The 21,006-nt window shown below is 42.0% G+C and overlaps 1 protein-coding gene across 2 annotated transcripts in view; it reads right to left on the reverse strand.

The window, feature by feature from the left end:
* Nucleotides 1-21,006, reverse strand: part of TNS1 (tensin 1) — a 354,414-nt gene that overhangs the window by 297,950 nt on the left and 35,458 nt on the right. Inside the window, exon 1 of one of the 2 annotated variants that reach the window (XM_060773736.2) lies at nucleotides 378-571. The exons of the other annotated variant lie outside the window; for it this stretch is intronic. Coding sequence (XP_060629719.2) covers nucleotides 378-458 — 81 coding nt within the window. The 5' untranslated portion in view covers nucleotides 459-571. Of the gene's footprint in view, nucleotides 1-377; nucleotides 572-21,006 lie in introns of those variants that run through there. 2 annotated transcript variants of the gene reach the window in all.

Consider the following 21,006-nt stretch of genomic DNA (forward strand, 5'->3'; position numbering starts at 1 on the left):
ATTGAGCCATAGCAGGTCAAGTGGTTTCAAACTGCATTAATTCTACAGTGTAGATGCACCCTCTAGCGGGCATAAAACCGAAAGATGTAGGCACAAAAAGGACAAAACAGCCCAGGCTCCCGTCTCTCCCGCAAACCGAAGAGCTGGAGGACACATCTGTTTCCCAGCCAGCATGGAAAGCAAGCGACCCCTCCAAGGGAAGCACCCCCAGCCCAGCCCCGCCCCTCTCTGAAATCCCTCCAAACTTGGAAACTCCACCAAAGTGGGGGGAAGCCGCGTCCGTCCCGGATTCTTTCGTCCAATTCAGGCGGGAAGGGGACGAGGAGAGAACAAGGGAAGCAGCAAGCCCTGGCTGTCACCCCAAAGGACCCACGTACCCAGAGCATGCACGAGAGGCAAACCCAGGTCATCCTGTCGTCCGAGGGGCCGCTGGGCAGGCTCAGGGACACCGACAGCATCGCCGCGGAAGCTCAGCACATCCTCCTCGCCTCCGCCCAGAAGGCACGAAGAGGAAGGCGCGCCCTTGGCCTCCCCAGCGAGCGCCCCGCGGAAAGGACCCTTCTGCCTCTTCTCTTCTCTTCGGTCCCTTTACCTCCGAAGGCAAGCGAGCGGGGGGCGGGGCCTGGAGAGAGACCTTCTCTTTATCGCCCCCCAAGGCCCGCCCCCTGGGCCCAGCGCCACACGCTTTTGCCGCGTTTTCGCTTCGCCGAGGGAGAAAGAGAAGAGGAGGAGGAAGGAGGCAAGCAGGCCGGCCTCGGCAGACATCTGGGAAGGGGCCCGAGCGGGAGCAGCGCCTCTCCCATCCGCCCAAAGCGGTCCCACTCTTCGGGTCCATCCACACCGTGGCATGAAAGCACTTGGGCGCCACCTTCACTGCCATGGCTCCTTGCTATGGATTTGCAAGCAACACAGCTCTAGTGTGTTGTCGAAGGCTTTCATGGCTGGAATCACTGGGTTGCTGGAAGTTTTTTGGGCTGTCTGGTCTGTTGGAAACTGTTCCAGAAGCATTCTCTCCTGACATTTCGCCTGCATCTATGGCAGGCATCCTCGGAGGTTGTGAGGTCTGGGTTGTGAGTTTTCCGGGCTGTCTGGCCATGTTCCAGAAGCATTCTCTCCTGACGTTTCGTCTGCATCTAAGGCAGGCATCCTCGGAGGTTGTGATGTCTGGGTTGTGAGTTTTCCGGGCTGTCTGGCCATGTTCCAGAACCACTGATCTACACTGTAGCATTAATGCAGTTGGACCCAACTTTATCTGCCATGGCTCATGGCAACCGCGCTTTGGAGAGACACCAGCACTCTTTGGCAGGAAAGACTTGTACCACTACAGCTCTGGGTTGCTGTAAGTTTTTCGGGCTGTATGGCCATGTTCCTGAAGCTTTCTCTCCTGATGTTTCGCCTGCATCTGTGACAGGCAACCTCTGAGGTTGTGAGGTCTGTCAGAAACTGGGTAAGTTGAGTTTATATATCTGTGGAATGTCCAGGATGGGAGAAATAACTCTTGCCTCCAACAGACAAGAGTTCTTTCTCCCACCTTGGACAATCCACAGATAGATAAACCCAACTTGCCTAGTTTCCAACAGACCTCACAGCCTCCGAGGATGATTGCCATAGATGTAGGTGAAACGTCAGGAGAGAATGCTTCTGGAACATGGCATACAGATCAAAAAACTCACAACCCAGCCCTCACAACCTCCGAGGATGCCTGCAATAGATGTAGGCAAAACATCAGGAGAGAATGCTTTTGAAACATGGCATACAGCCCTGAAAACACACAACCCAGGCCTCACAACGTCTGAGGATGCCTGCCATAGATGCAGGCTAAACGTCAGGAGACAATGCTTCTTAACCTTCCTAATGCCGTGACCCCTTAATACAGTTCGTCATGTTCTGGTGGCCCTCCAACCAAAAAATTATTTTAGTTCCCATTAGGTCAAAAGCAGAGAGAATGTGGCCTGTCAAAGGTCGTCCTATAGGTATCCACAGCTGAGCAGGAATTCAAACCCTGGTTCCCAACATCAAACCACTACACTATGCTGAATCCCAAGATCACCACAGATACTAGTAAATCTTTTCAAGCTTTGCAGGACCAGTTTCATCCTGACATTGATGTTTTTTCTATTGGTCATGGATGAATGTCAGCCAAAAAATCAAAATAAAGAGGCAATATTGTGAATCTTCTCTTCCCATTCTATTACTTAATTTCCAGCCAAACAAAATTATGTTACAAATTGACATTTTTAGTTTTGCTACGAAAACAATAACATTTTTTCACTATGTACATAGAAATTGGCAGAACAATAATAGGGGGTTTTTGTTGTGTTTTGAAAATATTGCTAGAAATGCAACAAAATGTATACATCAAACTTTCAAGTTAGGATCTCATTTATTTGAAGTGTATTCTTAAAGTGATCTAAAATTCAGGCAAAGTTTGGTGTTACTTTCTGTTTAAGAGATTAAGAGCCATCGTGGTCTGAAATGTATAGAAATATAAACCGGGAAGCATTATCCATACAGCTAAGTGCATGCCCGGTCAGGTGATCCTGGAATCTTGCCAAACACACACTTCATCTGGAAATTGGGTGCATGCATTAACCTTGCAAGCACCCCAAGACAAATGGAGTAATACATATATTCCAGAAGAAGGGTGGGCATTTTTCCAGTTTCTGCTCTTTCATCTAATTTCGCCTGATAATGCTAGCTCATATCATACACAATATGCAGCTGAAAGAATGGGTCCCTTTTTCAACATGCCTTTGAGCAGTAGGTGCAGTGGGCTGGATGACACATTAATGTAAATGCACTATAAAGCAGTATTTCATATCTGTCTTTCCCTTAGGAAATAGAGGTGGCACCAAGATTCTAGCAATCTTTAGAGTCTCTTCCTCATTCACACAAACAAAACAGAGATCCAGCATTCAGTATTGGAATAGTAAAGATAAAGGTTTCCTCTAGACATTAAGTCTAGTTGTGTCTGACTCTGCAGGGTGGTGCTCATCTCTATTTCTAAGCCAAAGAGCCAGTGTTGCCCCATAGATTCCTCCAAGGTCATGTGGCCGGCATGACTGCTTGGAGCACCATTTCTTCCCTTATTTTAAATTAAATTAAATGACAAACCTTAATTTTTGTACCTAGGGCCCCAGCCCGCTTGAGCTTTTTGTGTCTTTCCGTCAGGCCTCAATTGAAATTGGGACCAAAATCCTGCAATGTGTGCAGCATTAGGCCTTAAAACACACAAAGATGTCTCTTTTAGCAGCAAGAAGCTTCTCTGTCTCATTCACAAAGGAAGAGCCCCTTCCAGCCAGGCCTTTCCAATCCAGGATTGGCTGACAAACAAAATACACTCCTGCTGAAAGGCCAGTTCTGCTTAGGACTTAGATGGGAGATGGTAATAAATATTGTTCCCTAAGAGTCCTAAAGCTACCACATCCAGTCTGATCCTGGAAGTAAGGCACCAAAGTACACCAGATGCTGTAGACTCTATTTCAAAAGAAGGAAGTAGCAAAACCACCTCTGAGCATTCCTTGCCTATGAAAACCCTGTGGAAGTTGAGGGTGGCCATAAGTTGGCAAGTGGCTTATCTTCACACATAATGAAGATGGAGCCAGGGCTCCTTTGAATCCTTGTCACCAGTGGATGCGGCAGGTCAGATAACTTGAAGATTCTTCCACAAAGCCAAGGACAAAGATTCTAAGGATAGCATGCATAAGTGGAGCAAGCAGAAGGAATAACCCAGGCCAGCTGTCCCACTCCTCCTTAGGCAGAGTAAAGGAGCTGCCCAGATGGCAGGCACTAGGTAGTGTGGAGAAGGTCGCACTTCTCCTTTGTTCAAATACTGCAACTTCATGCTCTGCTCTGTTCTGCACCCGCAAATCAATCTGTTGCCTTCAGGTTTGATGGCATATCTTGTTCTTCCACAGTGTCAAAGTAAGATTTAGCTGCCAGTCTGTTCAGCTTCAGTAGTTGTGTAGCTGTGTAGAAATAAGGGTGTACCTACAGAAAAGGTCTTAATGATATAATTACCCTCCCCCTTTTCCCAATTAGAAATGGGCTCCCAAATGAAGTTCTCAAATTTCTAATAGTTCAGTATTTAAAAACTTCAGTTGAACATTTATATATAAAGTATAGTTAAGACTTCAGAGAAAAAGGGAAGACAATGTGAATAATTGCCAATTGCCTCCCATTGTGAAAGGAAAATGCCCAAAAGCCATCAGGATCCCTCAGCCTCCTGGGACAGGCCATCTAATCATGGGTCCCTCAACCCTAGAGATGTTCTGAGTTCCAGTGAGTCTATCCTGAGCAGTTAATGATTGGTCCATACCAATCACACACCAACATACTAGTAATAATATATCCCAACACTTCTCTCCCAAAAGACATCTTCATTCACAGATAGCCCCGTGAATCTGGAATAAGTTGATATTCAAAAATAATATGTCTGAGAATGATTTCTTTAGATATTAAATTAAAGTCAGGGTGAGGAACAAGAATTCTTGATACTCCACCCCCACCCCAATTTCTGATCAGAGACTCAATTTTGGGGCAGAACGATTTTCACAAGACAGCAAAGTCTCCATCAGACTATGACAGAACTGTGCTTAGTCTCCAATCCTCAGTGACACAGTGAACACAGTATTGCCACATACAAAGATGATTTGGACACAGTTTGTAAATGTCAGACTTAGCTCTAAAAGAAAATGCATCTAGCATGAGCAGAGTGACTTTGTGTTATTATCACTAATCCCATGTCATTATCACTAATCTCATGCAGACCTCACATGGCTGAGGTTTGGAAATGAGAGATTCCTGACAAGTGTAGACAACATGTTGCTGGACCTCAGCTCTCATCATCTTTCCCTTTTGTTTATGTTAGCTAAGGCTGATGGAATTTGCAATCCACAAACATATGGAAGAGCACCTCCCAGTTGTGGCTCCAAGTTGTCCCACTCCCAGTTGAGAACCAAAGATTTTAGCCAAAATTAACTCTTAATAAGAAAGATCCACAAGGCTGCAGTACTAAAGAACCAGTATACACTACCACGTTCCAATGAAGGAATTAGATTGGGAGGAAGAGTATGAGGTCCTCCAGCATAGACAATATTGAGAAATCATATGAGCTGCAGTCAGCAATATCTAAAGAACCAAAAGATACCAACCCCTGAACTAGAGAATGGCCTCCAACCAGGACATCTACCTTTTAATTAGATTCTTCCTCATACAAAATAAAAGAAAAACCAAAATCGTAACACACAACAGAGACTGTGGGATCCATATCATTTCATTTTACAGCACACAATAATTAGCTCTCAGCCATATCGCATTGGTTCCAACCAGCAAAACGACGTCTTGCCTAACTTACAACCCAAAGAAGCATGCTGGTTTCCCTCTTACTCCAGCATTATTGGTAGCTAACTTTAAAGATCGGTGAGCCACCGTGGGGCTCCACTATTCTATTATATGAATGAGGATGTGCAAATTAATATTAGCCGTTCCCAAGAGTGCATGGATCCATATGCAGAAGTGGTGGCTCCTTCCATTTACAATCTCCTTCATAAAACTGGACAATAACATGATAATTACATTCCACGAGAAGAATGTAAGCTTGCTAAATGTAGGCCAGTTCACGCTTGAGTGTACACACACACACTGAACAAGGGCAACAAACTGGGTGGTAAAAGAGTCTTAATCTGGCAAATCTGGAGCAGCTCTGTTGACAGTATGGGGTGGGGTGGGGGCTCTCTCTCTCCACATTATGTACTCAATGCTGACTTACCGTACTTTCTTTTGGTTGAGTTTCCTCAAGCCAGCTGCCTTGGGCGCTGTTGGGTCCTGCCAACTGAGCTGCCTTATTAAGAACAGCTTGGGTCTGAAAGTCTGTTTCCCCCTCAAAAGGCATGCTTACATTTGGTTCATATTTCCTTTCACCAACACAGAGAATTTGGTTCATGTTCGATTTCCAGATTAGACAAGCCTTGGAAACGCAGTAGGGGGTGGACTAATGATTGGCAGCTTTCAGGGGGGGAGAAATAGATGTGGGGGAGAAAAGAGCAATCATGCTGTTTAAAGAAAAAGACAAAGTGTGGGGGGAGAGCAAGAGAGAGAACTATGCATTATCTTTTTTCTGTAGTTAAAGAGTGCTAGAGACAGAATCTTTGGTGTATTGGCTGGTATACTGCATACTGTTATAACTAAGGTGGTTGAATCATTCCCAGGCTTCTACTATCCTAGCTAAAAAAAAATCTCAACTAGAAACCTGGAAATGTACATGGGGAAACACAGAACCAATTACAGAACAATTAATTACAAAACAATTACAAAAACAATTACATGTGTTTTCTGTTGAAAGAGTTCCTTCTCCCCATCGCTTAGCAGGGAAAAATATTATTTCCTATATTCTTAAGAAAAGTGGTTACCAGTTAAAATAGACAATACGAGTAGATCTCATTCAAGTGATCTCATTCAAGATGTATCCGTACTACATAATTGTATCATTTTCAAACCTATATCATTTTATACCTATATAACTTTAGAAGCCATGGCTCCATCCTACTGAGTCCTGGGATGTTTAGTTAAGGGAAATGCTTAGAATTCCTGTCTGCTGGTAGCTGTGGTCCACTGAATGACAGCACTAGAAGCCCCATGCAGAGAACAGTATACGCAGCTTCATCGGTTTAATCATAAACCAGTGAGCACATGTCTTTTGCAGATATGCCAACATATACATTACTTGCTTGCTTGCTGACACAGTTAACACCAGGGTTGGGAAGTAACATGTTGTAATCAATGACATTACCTGTAACACATCCCTTGGGGGCATTACAAGGACATAAAATCATTTGCTTCAAAAACATTTGTACCTTTTCCAAGCAATGAGCATACAATATTTTTCCACACACAGGAATTAAATCTTTGTGCCAATATTTCTCATTAACTTTTGATTGCAGACTAATGTTTAGGAAGCCTTTTGAGGAGTTTTCTTTGCAATTTTTTATTTGTTTTTTTTTAGTTCCCCCTCCAAAAAGGAAGCTAAAAAGTAACCAGTTCTATAACAAATGATTACGAATCACTGAGGGTCAGCACACCAGGTTAGTCTATCCCAGTGGTTCTCCAACCTGGGTCCTCCATAGGTTTGGGGCTTCAACTCTCAGAAACTCGAGCCACATGACCAACAGTCAGGGATTCTGGGAGATAGTCCCAATCTAAAGGAGTTATGTTTGGAGCTCTGTAAGTTTGGATGAATTTCCTAGGGGAAAATTCTGGCAGAAGAAACCATATTGTTCACAGTTCCTGTGGGCATGAAATACCCTTGTTAGATGCCTGCAACACACATCATTTTATGCCTTGCACCAATGCACCAGGAAACCATTCATTTGTGCCTACAACTGATGGAGACCCAATCACATGGCTCTCCGGCTAGTGCCAAAGTGGCTCTGGATTCCCATGGCTACACAGCATTCACCTCATGCCCAAACACCAGGCAGTGGCAGCATTTCGTTATGATTATTTTGCTTGAAGAGGAGGAGGAAGTGATGAGGGGAAGCAGGGATCAGGAGAAGAGAGGATAAGAACTGGCATGAAAATAATTGAGTGTCAAACCACTGACTGAGGTTGAAAGGGAAATCCAAGGGTCAACCGCTGCCATGAGGAACATTTAGTAGGTTAAGTAGGAAAGATAGTGCTATGTACAGCTTGCTGGAGGTTCCTTTGAAGCATAGTGGCTTTAAGCATTTCCTCAAGAGGACACCAACACATGTTGTAGGACTAAGGATCAACTAGACATAAAGTCAACAGAATGAATTTTGCTGGGAAAGAAACGGCAACCATACATAGGTCACCATTCTTCAATATCTAATAGAACTTCCTGTATCAAAACATTTTTACATCCTGTTGGTGGCAGCCAAGGATATGAACTACTGCAGAGATGAAGAAACACTGAAAGTCATAATATCAGAAAGTCGTGATATTCGCATGGACAGCACATCCTGAAGGGGACCTCAAGTCCAGGCTCTCTGATGGGAGACCCTATCTATCACTAATGTTAAGAGCAGCATGATGCTCTACGGGATTTAGAATTTGCCAGTCTGCTGCTGCTGCTGAATGATTTTTCAGCTGAAGAAACAGTAACTGGTACTATACAAAACAGTTTAATAGTGAGGCATATATTAGCAAATATACGCTGTAGTTCTTTGTCATAAATTGTGTTCAGAAGCCTAATCTTTCAGTGCCGAAAAATGACTTGTGAATATTTTTAACATGAAGGATTTTGTGCATTAAGTCTCCTCAGAGATCTTTCTCACATGTATTTGCTACACTTTATGTCCATTGGTATAAATAAGAGTATGAATGGTGATCAATCACAAAGTTGAAACAAAAAGTTGGCATGATGAGAGGATAATGTGATGTGACTAATAAAATAATGAATTTTAGTTGGATGAACAAGACAATAGTAAATATTTTGTAAAGTCTTTTTTTTTCCATTTCATCTCACTCAGGCCCAATCTAAAATGGCCATTTAATGCAGTTTCAAGCCAGCATTAAAGAAAGTGGTTTGGCTGTGAGATAATTACTTAGGAAATCCCAGAATCAGTCTGAGAACCGGATGGTGATTACACAAACAACAGAGCACTGAGGCACATTAAGGGCTTTCTTTCATGCACTTTTGTGGGAGTTTGCTGTCTAGTCACTGTGGCTTGAAACTAGCTTTGAACTGTGTTACATGATTAGTGTAGATGGGGTCTTAGCTAGCCAACCTGCCATGTTGAGGTCCTCCAATCCTGGGTCCCCAGGCTAGACACCTGTCAGTCCCTGTACCCCACAGACAGCAGTAAAGTCTATACATTGTAAAACTATGGAGGTGCATAGGAAGAGACTTGAACACACAGCTGCTGTTCAACATTCTGAATAGCTGACACAGAAAACCTCTAGCTTGCCTCTATATGCTTTTCCAAAAGTGAGCATCCTAAGCTTCTGGTTTCTAATTTGAAGTTGCTCTAGGACAGAACTGTAGAACTCCGAATGAATGTGAAAATAGAGTCCACCACATCCAAAACATCAGTTCCACAGGAGATAATATTTCCGCAATATATGGTTTAGATAGCATATTTTATGCCAAACACATACACACACACACACACAGTTTGTAAATCACTCTGGGAGCCTTTTTTGGCTGAAGGGCAGGACAAAAACACTGTAAGTAAGGCAAGTGAACCCTTGGGATCCACTGCCTTTGTTTCCAGAACCCTCTGTGGATACCAAAATCCGTGAATGCTCAAATCCCATTACACTGAGTAACAAGATTTGAATTTTTTTTCTGTTCCTGGTTTGAAAGTGTTATTTCCTGTTTAATTGTGCAGCATGTACTTTGAAAATAGTTGTTATACTCTAGAAACTTTGTTTTGGTGGCTGCCACAAACTATGTTGAATTGGTTGAGATTCTATAAGATATTCATTGAAAAATTATAGCAAAATATGCTGCAAGATTTCCTCCAAAACAAAGTTTTTGCAGTTTAATAAATGTTTTCCATGTTTTATGAACAAACTGATCAGGAAATGACATTTATAGCTCAGGAACAAAAATCATGTTGCATAGTGTTACATACAATGGCATCATAAAATATCCATTATGTAAAATAGCAAAACAAAAGTTTGCTTTTTGGATTTTTAAATATATTTTCAAGATGTGGATGGTTGAATAACATCAACAACATTAATAATAATGTATTGTCGAAGGCTTTCATGGCCGGAATCACTCAGTTCTTGTGGGTTTTTTTGGGCTATATGGCCATGTTCTAGAGGCCTCTAGAACATGGCCATATAGCCCGAAAAAACCCACAAGAACTGAATAATAATAATAATAATAATAATAATAATAATAATAATAATTCTTACCCGCCTTTCGCCATGGCTCGAGGCGAGTTACAACATCACATTAAAACACAGACAATCATCTAAAAAAATCTATAAAATGCACATATTAAAACACATTTCTACAAAATGCATATTAAAATACACAGAACTAAGATTAAACATAAGACACAAGCTTAAAATTTGTGATTAAAACTGGCTGGGTAGGCCGGCCTGAAGAGGTAAGTCTTCAAATGTGTTTTAAGTTTGAATCTGTGGATATCGAATCTGTGGATTCAGAGGGTGAACTGTAAGTAATTGAACAAGAATGCCAGAGACATAATACTATATCATACTGGAAATTCCAGAGAATAAGGAATATATCTGGCAAAATGACCACAAAGCTACACAGTAGCAACATAATAATTGTTCTAATCTATGGGAAAAATAGAGGACATCTAGCACTCCTATTTAAATACTTAGTGCTATATATCCCATTCTTCCATGTATAACATTTTAGACCAACTGCCCTGTTTATCAGGTTATGCTGGGAGGAAGCAGTGGCGTGCCAAAGGCTCAATAAGATCTTCCAACAAAACCCAAGAGAGCAAAAGATCCAGAGGGACCCCACTCACCAAGCCCTATTTGTGAAGTGACACAATGCCACCTTTTATCCGGGGCCACAGCAGGGGAGAGAGGAACCACCACAGCTCGGCCTGGCCTGGCCTGGCCTTCCCCTCATAGACCCCCCTTGCCCTCCCCTACACTCCTTCCAAACCCGTACACACTGCATACACTAAGGCCCAGCATGAACATCTCCACTAACATAATGGCTTTGTAGAGTTCAACCGAGAAAACCCAGCTATTGACATTTTTAGATAATCCACTGTTCTGTCAATTAAAAAAAGAAATTGGTCAGTTAATAGTCACATGAGTTTATTTGATTAGGTTCAACTAATTATTTGAAATGCATTAATTGGATGAATCAATTAATTGGTGGTTTAAATGTTCATATGGCTGATGGAACAGTTCTGAAGCAAATAACATGCCCTTGGGTTTCTTAATCATTGTTGTATGTCTGTGTGTCACAACAGGTATCATCTGTTGAAGCATTACCTTCAGTATCTAATGAAGGGATCATCTAAAACAGCGCTTGATTTCTTTTTTAAATACATTTTTATTGTATTTGCTGCTCAATGAGTTGTACTATATAATTAGTCCATGAAGAGATGTTTCCTGGTTTAATTAATCCTGAGAGGAGACATGATAGCCATGTATAAATATGTGAGAGGAAGTCATAGGGAGGAGGGAGCAAGCTTGTTTTCTGCTGCCCTGGAGACTAGGATGCAGAACAATGGCTTCAAACTACAAGAACGGAGATTCCATCTGAACATGAGGAAGAACTTTCTGACTGTGAGAGCTGTTCAGCAGTGGAACTCTCTGTCCTAGAGTGTGGTGGAGGCTCCTTCTTTGGAGGCATTTAAACAGAGGCTGGATGGCCATCTGTTGGGGGTGCTTTGAATGCAATTGTCCTGCTTCTTGACAGAGGGTTGGACTGGATGGCCCACAAGGTCTCTTCCAACTCTATGATTCTATGATTCTATTATTCTAATTTTAACTGGTTATCAGCACAAGCCATATTCTATAGACTAGTACTGGGGAATATTTACTGTCCAGAGATCTGCCCCATTCCAATATGGCCAATCATAAGGTGCTATTGGCATTGTAATCCAAACTATCTGAAGAGACCCAAAGGTTCCCCAGCCCTGTTTTAGACACTGGAGATACATACAAATGGGTCACAAAAGATGCCAGATGGGACAGGAGAAAGTTCCTCTTAAGCCAGTCTCTCACAAATTGGGATCTTCGGGTGTGATTAGAATTCAGATCCCCAAATCTTCAAGAAATTCAGCATGAACTCTCAAGGTTTTGGAGCCAGTGCCTTAAACAATAATCACCAGAGAGGCTGCACTGGAGAATTAAAGGGCTCATTCAAAGAATATGAGTAGGCTCCAAGGCTGTCTGAAGAAAATGTGGGTGGTGTTTGAATGGTCCACTGCCCAGATGCCAGATTAAAGGACCTTATCACAGGCATGTCTCACTGAGTACTAAACAAAGGATGAGAAGAAAGTGCAAGAGAAACAAATAATTGGAAATTAGGTGCCTTTAGTGTTCGCCCCTGCTCTTTATCCTAGCAATGGTCCTTAAAGCATTATTAAAATTAAAGCCAGTACAGCAAGATTAAACGTTTTGCATTTTGCATTCATGGCACTTCTGACTGCCAAGCTTTAAGGCTAAACAGTAGGGATCAGTCTTTTTCATTCTGTTCTGTTTATAAGTTCTGATTGTTATTGACTTGCAGCTGACATCTTGGCAGGCTTATCCTCCTAATTAACTTGCAGGGGAGCTCTGCCGTTATGTAGCACTGAAACTCAGTTCATAAAGAGGGCATTTACTGTGCTCATCCTATTTGTTGATATCATCATTGAAGGTAGGGAGCTGCATCACCTATGTAGTGCTTCACCTGGGCAAGGAAAACCACTTGGTTATTTCTGGTTGGGTATATAGCTCAAATGGTAGGATTGCTGATTCAGTCCTGCACGCCCCGAACAGGCTCCCTGGCGTCACACAGGATCTGTTTTTATTGCCACTTCTCTCCAAAGGCAGCCCTGTCTAGGAAAAGAGGAGCATGCTTTAGATATCCTTGAAGCAAAATAGGTCAACAAATAAATCCCAGAAGATGCTCTGGGTGAATACATTGACACAGAAATTTAGGAAGCTGCTTAGTACTAAATCACACTACTGGTCCATCTGACCCAGCAGTATTATCTGCACCGGAGACACCAACTATTGAACCTAGGACCATCTTTATTTATTATTTATTTATTTGCGGTATTTGTATACTGCCCTTCTCAAACCTGTCATCACACTAGAGAATGAGTCCACTTTAAATTCAGTTGCTGCCTCTTGCAAAATTCTGGGGTTTGTAGTTTTGGGAGGACCCTTTAACAGCATCAATAAACTACAAACTCCAGAATTCTGCAAGAGGCAGAAACCGGTTTTAAAGTGGATTCCTTCTCTAGTGTGATGAGGGAATCAGGGTAGTTCACAGTGTTGTCAACAATTCAATGCAATTGATAAAAAAACCAGTATAAAATATCAAAAGTGACCCTCCCCTGATAAAAACATTAAACTTTATTGAACACAGCACATAAAATAACATCACATATCACACAAAGACATACTCATTGTCCATCTGTATGAAAGGCAGAGTGCCACAGCTACTCTGAATATCAAGATCTATATTAGACTCCCACATTTTTAGGCCACCTCAAGGTCACAAAAATGTGCTAGATTTGTGCTTCATTTGGACAAAACGCTAGAAGGGCTATAAAAGTACATTCAGTTTTGGGATTCTTTAGAATTAAAATCAGCACCCCTGCCCCCAAACAGATGTCGCACACTCCTGCCTAGAGATCTACAAATAGAGGGGGGAGGGGGCACCCATTCCCTAGTTATAAGAAAAATCCAAAAAGAAAGTGAGGTTTAGCAGCACCTCTTTCTCTCTCTATTTCCCTCTCTCTCTAAAAAAATGGAAATAAACATAACATGTCCCAATCAGATATTGAAAACGTTAGCTTTTTAAAAAACTACAACACCCCAGTGGGCCTGCTGGATCAGGGATTTTAAGATTTGGGATCCAAAAATGTAACCTTTCCAAGCTTGGATCCCACTGTGGCCCAGCTGACATCCATTGATTACCTCTTGTCCTAGGAGATGGGAAATTCAGAGAAAGTGTCCAGTTACAGCTTCACAAACATACATATATAAGGCAATTCTAGATGGTTTCAGTGTTTTCTATCCTATGCATGCTAAGTATCCCCTTTTTGTTCCCTGCTTCCCTATCGGTTTATAGCTGTGCTATCAAAGCACCAACTCATTAAAGCCCTTTATCACCTCGTAAGTGCTTTTTACTGCTGTTTCCCCTCCTCTTAAAAAAAAACTTTACAAAGTGTTGGTTGTAGCCAACACAGTTCATTGCCCAGTTGAGCTCCTTGGCCCTAGCGGAATAGCCTACAATCTCCCTGGAAGCACAGTGGGGACAAGGAGGCAAAAGACCACTGGAGAGTGTTGCCAGACTGGAGAAGGTGAGCATGACATGGTTCCAAGACAAGGAGTGGGGCTGATGCTTTGACTGCTGTCTTGCAACAACCACAAAAGGTAGCAATTTCAAAAGAGGTAGCAGTCCTACAGCAGAAAACAAGGAATCCTGTTGTACTTTCAAGAATAAGAAATAGTTGATAGTATCAACTTTTATGGACAACTGCAAAACCTGGCAAGAAAATCTCACTTGGGGGCATCATAATTCAGAAGGCGAACAACAAGAACAACAACAAGATGCCATGAAGTGTTCATGACCTCTCTGTAAGGTTGGTTAGTGTTATTTTTCTCATGTTATGAGTGAGGAACTCAGTCCAACAGATATAGAAACATACAATTACTGCAAAGATCCCTTTCAAATCTTGCAATTGTGCAATGCTGGCAGTTGGGGGAGGATTGATTTTGTCATTTGGGAATTGTCGTTGCCAGGATTAATAATTCACCTATAATCAGAGAACATCCTGAACTCCACCAATGATGGAATTGAACCAAACTTGGCACACAGAACTCCCATGGCCAACAGAAAATACTGGAAGGGTTTGGTGGGCATTGACCTTGAGTTTTGGAGTTGTAGTTCGCCTGCACCCAGAGAGCACTGTGGACTCAAACAATGATGGATTTGGACCAAACTTGGCACAAATACTCAAAATGGGTAAAATAGACCTTGACATTTGAGAGTTGTAGTTACTGGGATCTATAGTTCACCTACAATGAAAGAGCTCTCTGAACTCAGTTCACAATGCCTCTGCACCAAACTTGGAACACTATCTACATGTCCAACATTGAATACTGATGGGGCTGGCTTGCCCCTTCTCCCCAGTCCACGTACAAACTCTGACTGGACTGATAGTTGATTATACTATGAAGCTGGCAATGGAAAAGTGTCTTCCACTACAACGAAGATAGCAATTATAATCAGAAGCACTGAACAAGTTGTGTGGCAGACATGGCTATGTCCTACAACAAAGGGAAATACTGAGCTCATGATAACAGCTTGGACTCTGTCATCACTCCCTCTCTCTGCATTTGACACTTGACACAATGGCTTCTCATGTCCTGTGGTCTCAACATAACACAGCTGAAGCAACAGTTGCCTTGCAGAAGGTACTTCTGAACTGATGCAGGAATAGGCCACGTGATGCTTCCAGTCCCCATGACCCGGAGCCAAATGATCCATGGCTGGGGATCATGGGAGTTGTAGTCTAAGACAACATGAATCATAGATTGCATAATGACACTTTCAACAATTGCACTAGGTAGCAGTTCACTTCCTGGAGTGCTTTACTGCTTTGACCTATAAAGCACTTATACTATATATGCCTTAGGAAACATGTATTTCGTGGGACTTTATCCAACCTTAACATCAGCAGGAAATACTTGACTAAAATTGCTACTTAGGCAGCAAAACAGATCAGAAAGGCTGGGCAAGTATTGTGAATTGGTACCATGCTCTGGAATGTCTTCCCCTACACTGTCACTGATATTGTAGCTCTCCCTCTCTATTTCTATCCTTCTTTCTCTTGCTTGTTGAATTTGCTTTCTTAGGAAAGCAAGTTTGAGGGACTTATGCTTGCTTGTTTTTGATGAACAGTTTAAAGCTGACTTGCAAGTAATTCCTTAAATTGGTTGATTTTTTAAAAGTATTTTGGTTATAACACTTAATGAGTTTGAATTTACTGATGCTTCAGTTTTCAAATTGATTTTATTTATCGGTCATGGACAGCCCTGAACTCCTGGAAAGGAGTGGAGTGGAATCATAATAAATAAATGTGAACCGAGCAGGAGGTTATATTCTTCCTGCCACCCTATCCTTTTCCTTGGAGAAGCTCCAGCTGTGCAATGAGGAAGATGGCCAAATTTCATCAGTGGTAGGGAAGGGAACTGAGGAGGGATACTGAATGAAAGCCCCAGGCTTGTTTAGCGCAACGCACAAATGCCTCCAACATTTTCCTTTTCACAGACAAGACCAGATCTAGACCTTAACGAACATTTTAAACCAGAGACTTCTTTACACACTGGGCATCAATAAGAGCGGATCCTTCCAACAAGACCCCCTTGCTGGGCCAGGAGGCTATTTGAGTCCCTCATCAATCAGCACTGGCTCACTAATTACCTTTAATGACAGCCCAGGTGTCCTGTTGTAAGGCCTATGGAGCCAGCTAGACCACTTCACCGTTCCCGCCTGCTCTATAAATCTTAGCCACAGCCCATTCACCAGCATAATGGATCCAGGCTGCCCTTTGGTGCTCTTCTGAGGGAAAGGGTCAAGCGGCATGGGGGGTGGGGGCTGCAGTTCATTAGCATGATTTAGGGAATCATTAAGAGGTGTAATGGAGAGAGCTGCAGATTAGCCATTAGGACCTCTCTCCCAGCCCCCTGCAAACCAGGATAGGCTCCAGCAACTTAGCAACCAAAAGGTTGGGGAGGAGAGAGGAGACCAGCTAGCTGATTCACACTTGCATCTGATGCTGGCCTTTTCACCTCTTGCTTCCTGCCCCTTTACCAAACGGAGGGAATTGTGCCGGCGTTTCTCCAGATGTTGCTTGACTGCACATGCCAGCGGCCCTAGCCAACATAACCAATACTGTGGAATTCTAGGCACTGCAATCTAGCAACATATAGGAAAGCTGTGTGATTTCCATCCCCTGTCTAAATACAGAACATCCCCTTTTTTGGATTGCAGTTCACAGAATCACCTAGGCACCATAACCCTGCCTAAAAAGGAACTTTTCCACGCTCTGCCCAAATCTCCTAAGTAGGTATTCCTTCGTTTGGTTCACCAAGTGCAAAAAGGGAATGGCATTTCAATCTCTTTAACAACATTCTCCTCCCAATTATCAGTCCCATTTCAGGGAGAATGAATTTAGTAACTTCTGGAGCTCAGAGGGCATCCGGCTTAGCCAATCACCTCAGAGTTGTAAGCCGCCCTGAGTCCCCCTTCAGGGGTTGAAAAGGATGGGATACAAAAGCTCTAAATAAATAAATAAATAAATAAATAAATAAATAAGAGTTGGTATGGTCTGCTCCCTCGCCCTACATTGGAAAATGTCTTTGTTGGCTGCATGGCAGATGAGAAGATTTGGTTCCATGCCATTCTTGAGGTATATGAGTCTTTTCCAGATATAGACCAATACAACTCCTGGGGCAATTGTGGGCCATTGCTAACCACTACAATTCTACCCTATTAATTATGCAAATTAAATATGAATGAATGTTCTTAGCCTAGATTATTCTGCCTCAAGGGGCATAGCTAGATGTTACAGAGAGTTTACATGACTGACACTCCAAACTATATCACCTTGCTAAAGTAGAAGGGGGGCATATGGCATTGAGAGATTCCCCCTCTGCTTCTCTCGAGCAGCAAGTTAGCTGTGCCTGATGTTCTGCACCACCTTTCCTTTTTGTAATTTGGGATTTTTTTTTTACATTAGCAGGGTATTTATTTGCAACAGATGCATAAATTCCTGCAATTTTGTATTTTCCCCTCCCTGCCCCCATAAATATTTACTGCACACATCTGCACAGGTACACATTGGTTGGAATCACTTCCCTTGTCAAGATGCTTCTCTTCCCCTTTGTATGGTTAGCAGAAATACTTGACAAGTAATTTTTCTTACTTTCAGGGTACCATGGATGAAGGTACCAGAAGGGTGGCTAGCAGGATTGCCCTGTCTCCCCTCCTGAACCAGAGGTTTCCTTAATCTATTTTGAAGCCATACCTCTGAATTCTCTTCTGCACAGGTATTTCCCCATCTTCTACATCAGTGGTTCTTAACCTGTGGGTCCCCAGATGTTTTGGCCTTCAACTTCAAGAAATCCTAACAGCTGGTAAACTGGCTGGTAGTTGTAGGCCAAAACACCTGGGGACCCACAGGTTGAGAACCTCTATTCTACATACTGGACACTCAGATATGCAACGTATTGCCAAAGGCTTTGTTTCTTCCATATTCATCTTTTATGAGGATACAAAGAGATATGGTCGTTTTTGTACAATGTTTTCCTGGATAGTCAGTGGGACAGATCGCACCAAGGCCCCTTTTCATGTTCTTCAGGGTCTCTTCAACATTAGGTCTGTGATCTCCACCATCATCATCCCCTTTCTACTCCTCTAAAGCAGTGCTACTCAACAAGTTGTTCCATGGTCCAATCCTGATCTATGAACCATCTGCACCTGGTCCCTTCTGTTCCCGACACCTCTTTTGATATTGTAAATTTACTCAAAGAGCTGTTGCTGGACATCAGTTGAACTCAAACACAAATTATTGCAAAATCACCCCCATTGATCCTCTTCTCTTTCCTATCTGAAAAATTTGTGTCCTTCCACAGTAACTAAAGTGGAGCTAAGTCCAATTCTGTTTCTGCCATGTAAGAGTGTGATTTTGTTTCTTAGCTCTGTGTAAACTACACTTTCAAAATTAATATTCTCTTACTGAAATTTGATTCAGTAAGTAATTATCTTTTTTAAACTTCTTTTACTTTTTTGCTTGTGTATCTTATGTGCTTGCAATGCAGGGAAACATTCATTTCTAATACATGCACATTCTCTTTGCTTATTTCCAGCACTGATCATTGTGCACATTTTGATTCTCATGTTCTAACTAAAACTCTCCTCGGAAAACAGATCAGTGTGAGTTACCTGTACACATCTGCTAAGATGCATTACCACCAAGCTTAAAAGGTCCATAGTAAACATGAACCTAAAAATGTGTGCAAGTTTTTCCATGACTCTAAAGGGAGACTTTTTAATACAACTCTATTTAGAGATGATAGTAGCTGAACATGTGAGGTTAGTGTATATATAATGTACTTTACACCCACCAGCGGCCCATGGGTTTAGCAGAAGGGCATCCTATCACACCATAGTGGGATGAGACCCCTTCCATCTCAGACCAGAATATGGTCTGAGACCTCCCATCTCAGACCACTTAGGGATAATCCTAATTAGGCTGCATTTATAGCTTTGCCTGTTGATATCGCCGAAAAACAGTGGGAGAATGAAGTGTTCTTGTTTCTAAACTAGATCTTACCGAACAGCCCTGGCAGATAATATTAATCAGCACTAAGTACAATTCTTCCATAATATCTACATAGGCCAGAGTTTCTCAAACTGTGCTCCTCCAGATGTTTTATACCAGCTCCCACAATTCCCAACAGCTGGTAAGATGCTGGGATTTCTAGGAGCTAAAGTCCAAAACACCTGAAGGAGCAGAGTTTGAGAAACACTGCTTTAGAGCATCTGTTTACTTGTGAGTAAACCTCATTGAACAAGAAAGGATTTACTTCGGGATAGATAGGATTATCTACCATACCCAAACATATCCAATCTTTTCTTGTTTTAGAACCTAAGCAGGGTTGAGCCTAGTTAGAACTTGGATAGAAGAACTTCAGAAAAAATGAAGGCTCTCCAGGTAGAGCTTAGGAAGAATCTTCTCTGCTCTTCAGGAAAATTGCCTCCAGTTAGAGTTAACAATAATAGGGTTACAAGGCACTGACTCAATATAACATACCTTCCAATTGTCCCAATTTCACAGAGACAATCCCTGTTAAAAACAGCCTTTTCTGCTGTTTTTAAAATGTCTTAATTTCAGTCTCCTACTCCCACTTTCTCAATCTGACCTCAGCTGGAAACTGTTTGAAACAAGTAATTCAAGTAATTCCTTTCTTGCTGAAAATCTGAGTCCAAAATGCAAAACTCAGCAGCAGGAAGAGAAGAGGTGGCGGCAAAATCTTGTCCTTTGCTGTAGACTCAGGAAAAGCCAACTGCTGCAGCCTCTTCTACCATATATGTTCTTCCTCATTAATAACTTGACCACACCCTTATGTTAGCCCAATATATCTCAGTTTTCACATTGGAAATGCCGGAAGAGATAGTGTAGGGCAGTTTCCTTCATTCCAATTGTTACTCTATGAGACTTTCAGCACAAAGATTGGAGTGGTAAAATGCAAAAAAGAAATAATAATGAATTTGAGATAGGGCATTGAGGCAAGCCATTGTATGGTAAATATAGAGGTGTAAATTGATACAAAATCATTGGGGTGTTTTATCAAAAGAGAAACAGAAAGGTTGGGGATAAATACAGGGTCAGGCAGTATAACTTCCTTTTTTAAAATGTGCGCCATTCAGTCGGTTGAAGACGTAGCGGAGTGCTAGTGGTCTCGTTCGAGAGGCGGGAGTATAAAGTTTTGTCCTGACACAGTTCAGTCACCATCATGTGTTGGAACAGTGAGGAGTGTGCTTTTGCCGTTGAGGCCTACTTTTCGAGTGGATTTGGAGTGGCCGGCCCGCTCTCCAGATTTGGCCCCTTGTGATTTTTTTATGGGGTTTTTTGAAATCCCGTGTTTATGTGAACCATCCAAAGACCCTACAAGATTTGAAGACCAACATCCAGAAAGAAATTGCCAACATAATGCCTGCTATGCTGGCAAGAGTCATGACAAACGCCAGAAATCGGTTTACTCAGTGTATGGAGAGTGGGGGACGTCACCTACTTAGTTTGATCTTCAAAACTACGTAAAACAAAACTTTAGATATGCGCCTACATTATAAAAAAAATTATGATTCATACAAAGGGTTTTATTAAGTTTTGAAAAAAGGAAGTTATGCTGCCTCACCCTGTATATGTAAAATTCTTATATATAAATCTCATATATAAAAATCTGAAGGTGTGAATACCTTTATTTTTATTCAGCTAACATTTACACATAATGGAGGGAGATTTAGGACAGAAAGGCTTTCTACATCGCATGGCTAAATTATGGACTTTGCTTTCACCGGATATACTGATGGCTGCTGTCTTGGATGGCTTTAAAAAGGAAATAAGACAAATTTATAGTGGATGAGACTCTCAGTGCCAAGTAGTCACAATGGCTATATATTATACCCAACATTACAAATTGAACAGCAACCTAAAATATATCTGAGATTTTAACAGTTAGGGGGAAAGGATAGAATAATAAAAGTTGAAGATACTGAGTGCTATTACTGTAGTAACCAAAAGAAAAGAG

This window comes from Anolis sagrei, chromosome 1 (genome assembly GCF_037176765.1).
Source record: "Anolis sagrei isolate rAnoSag1 chromosome 1, rAnoSag1.mat, whole genome shotgun sequence".
NCBI lineage: Eukaryota > Metazoa > Chordata > Lepidosauria > Squamata > Dactyloidae > Anolis > Anolis sagrei.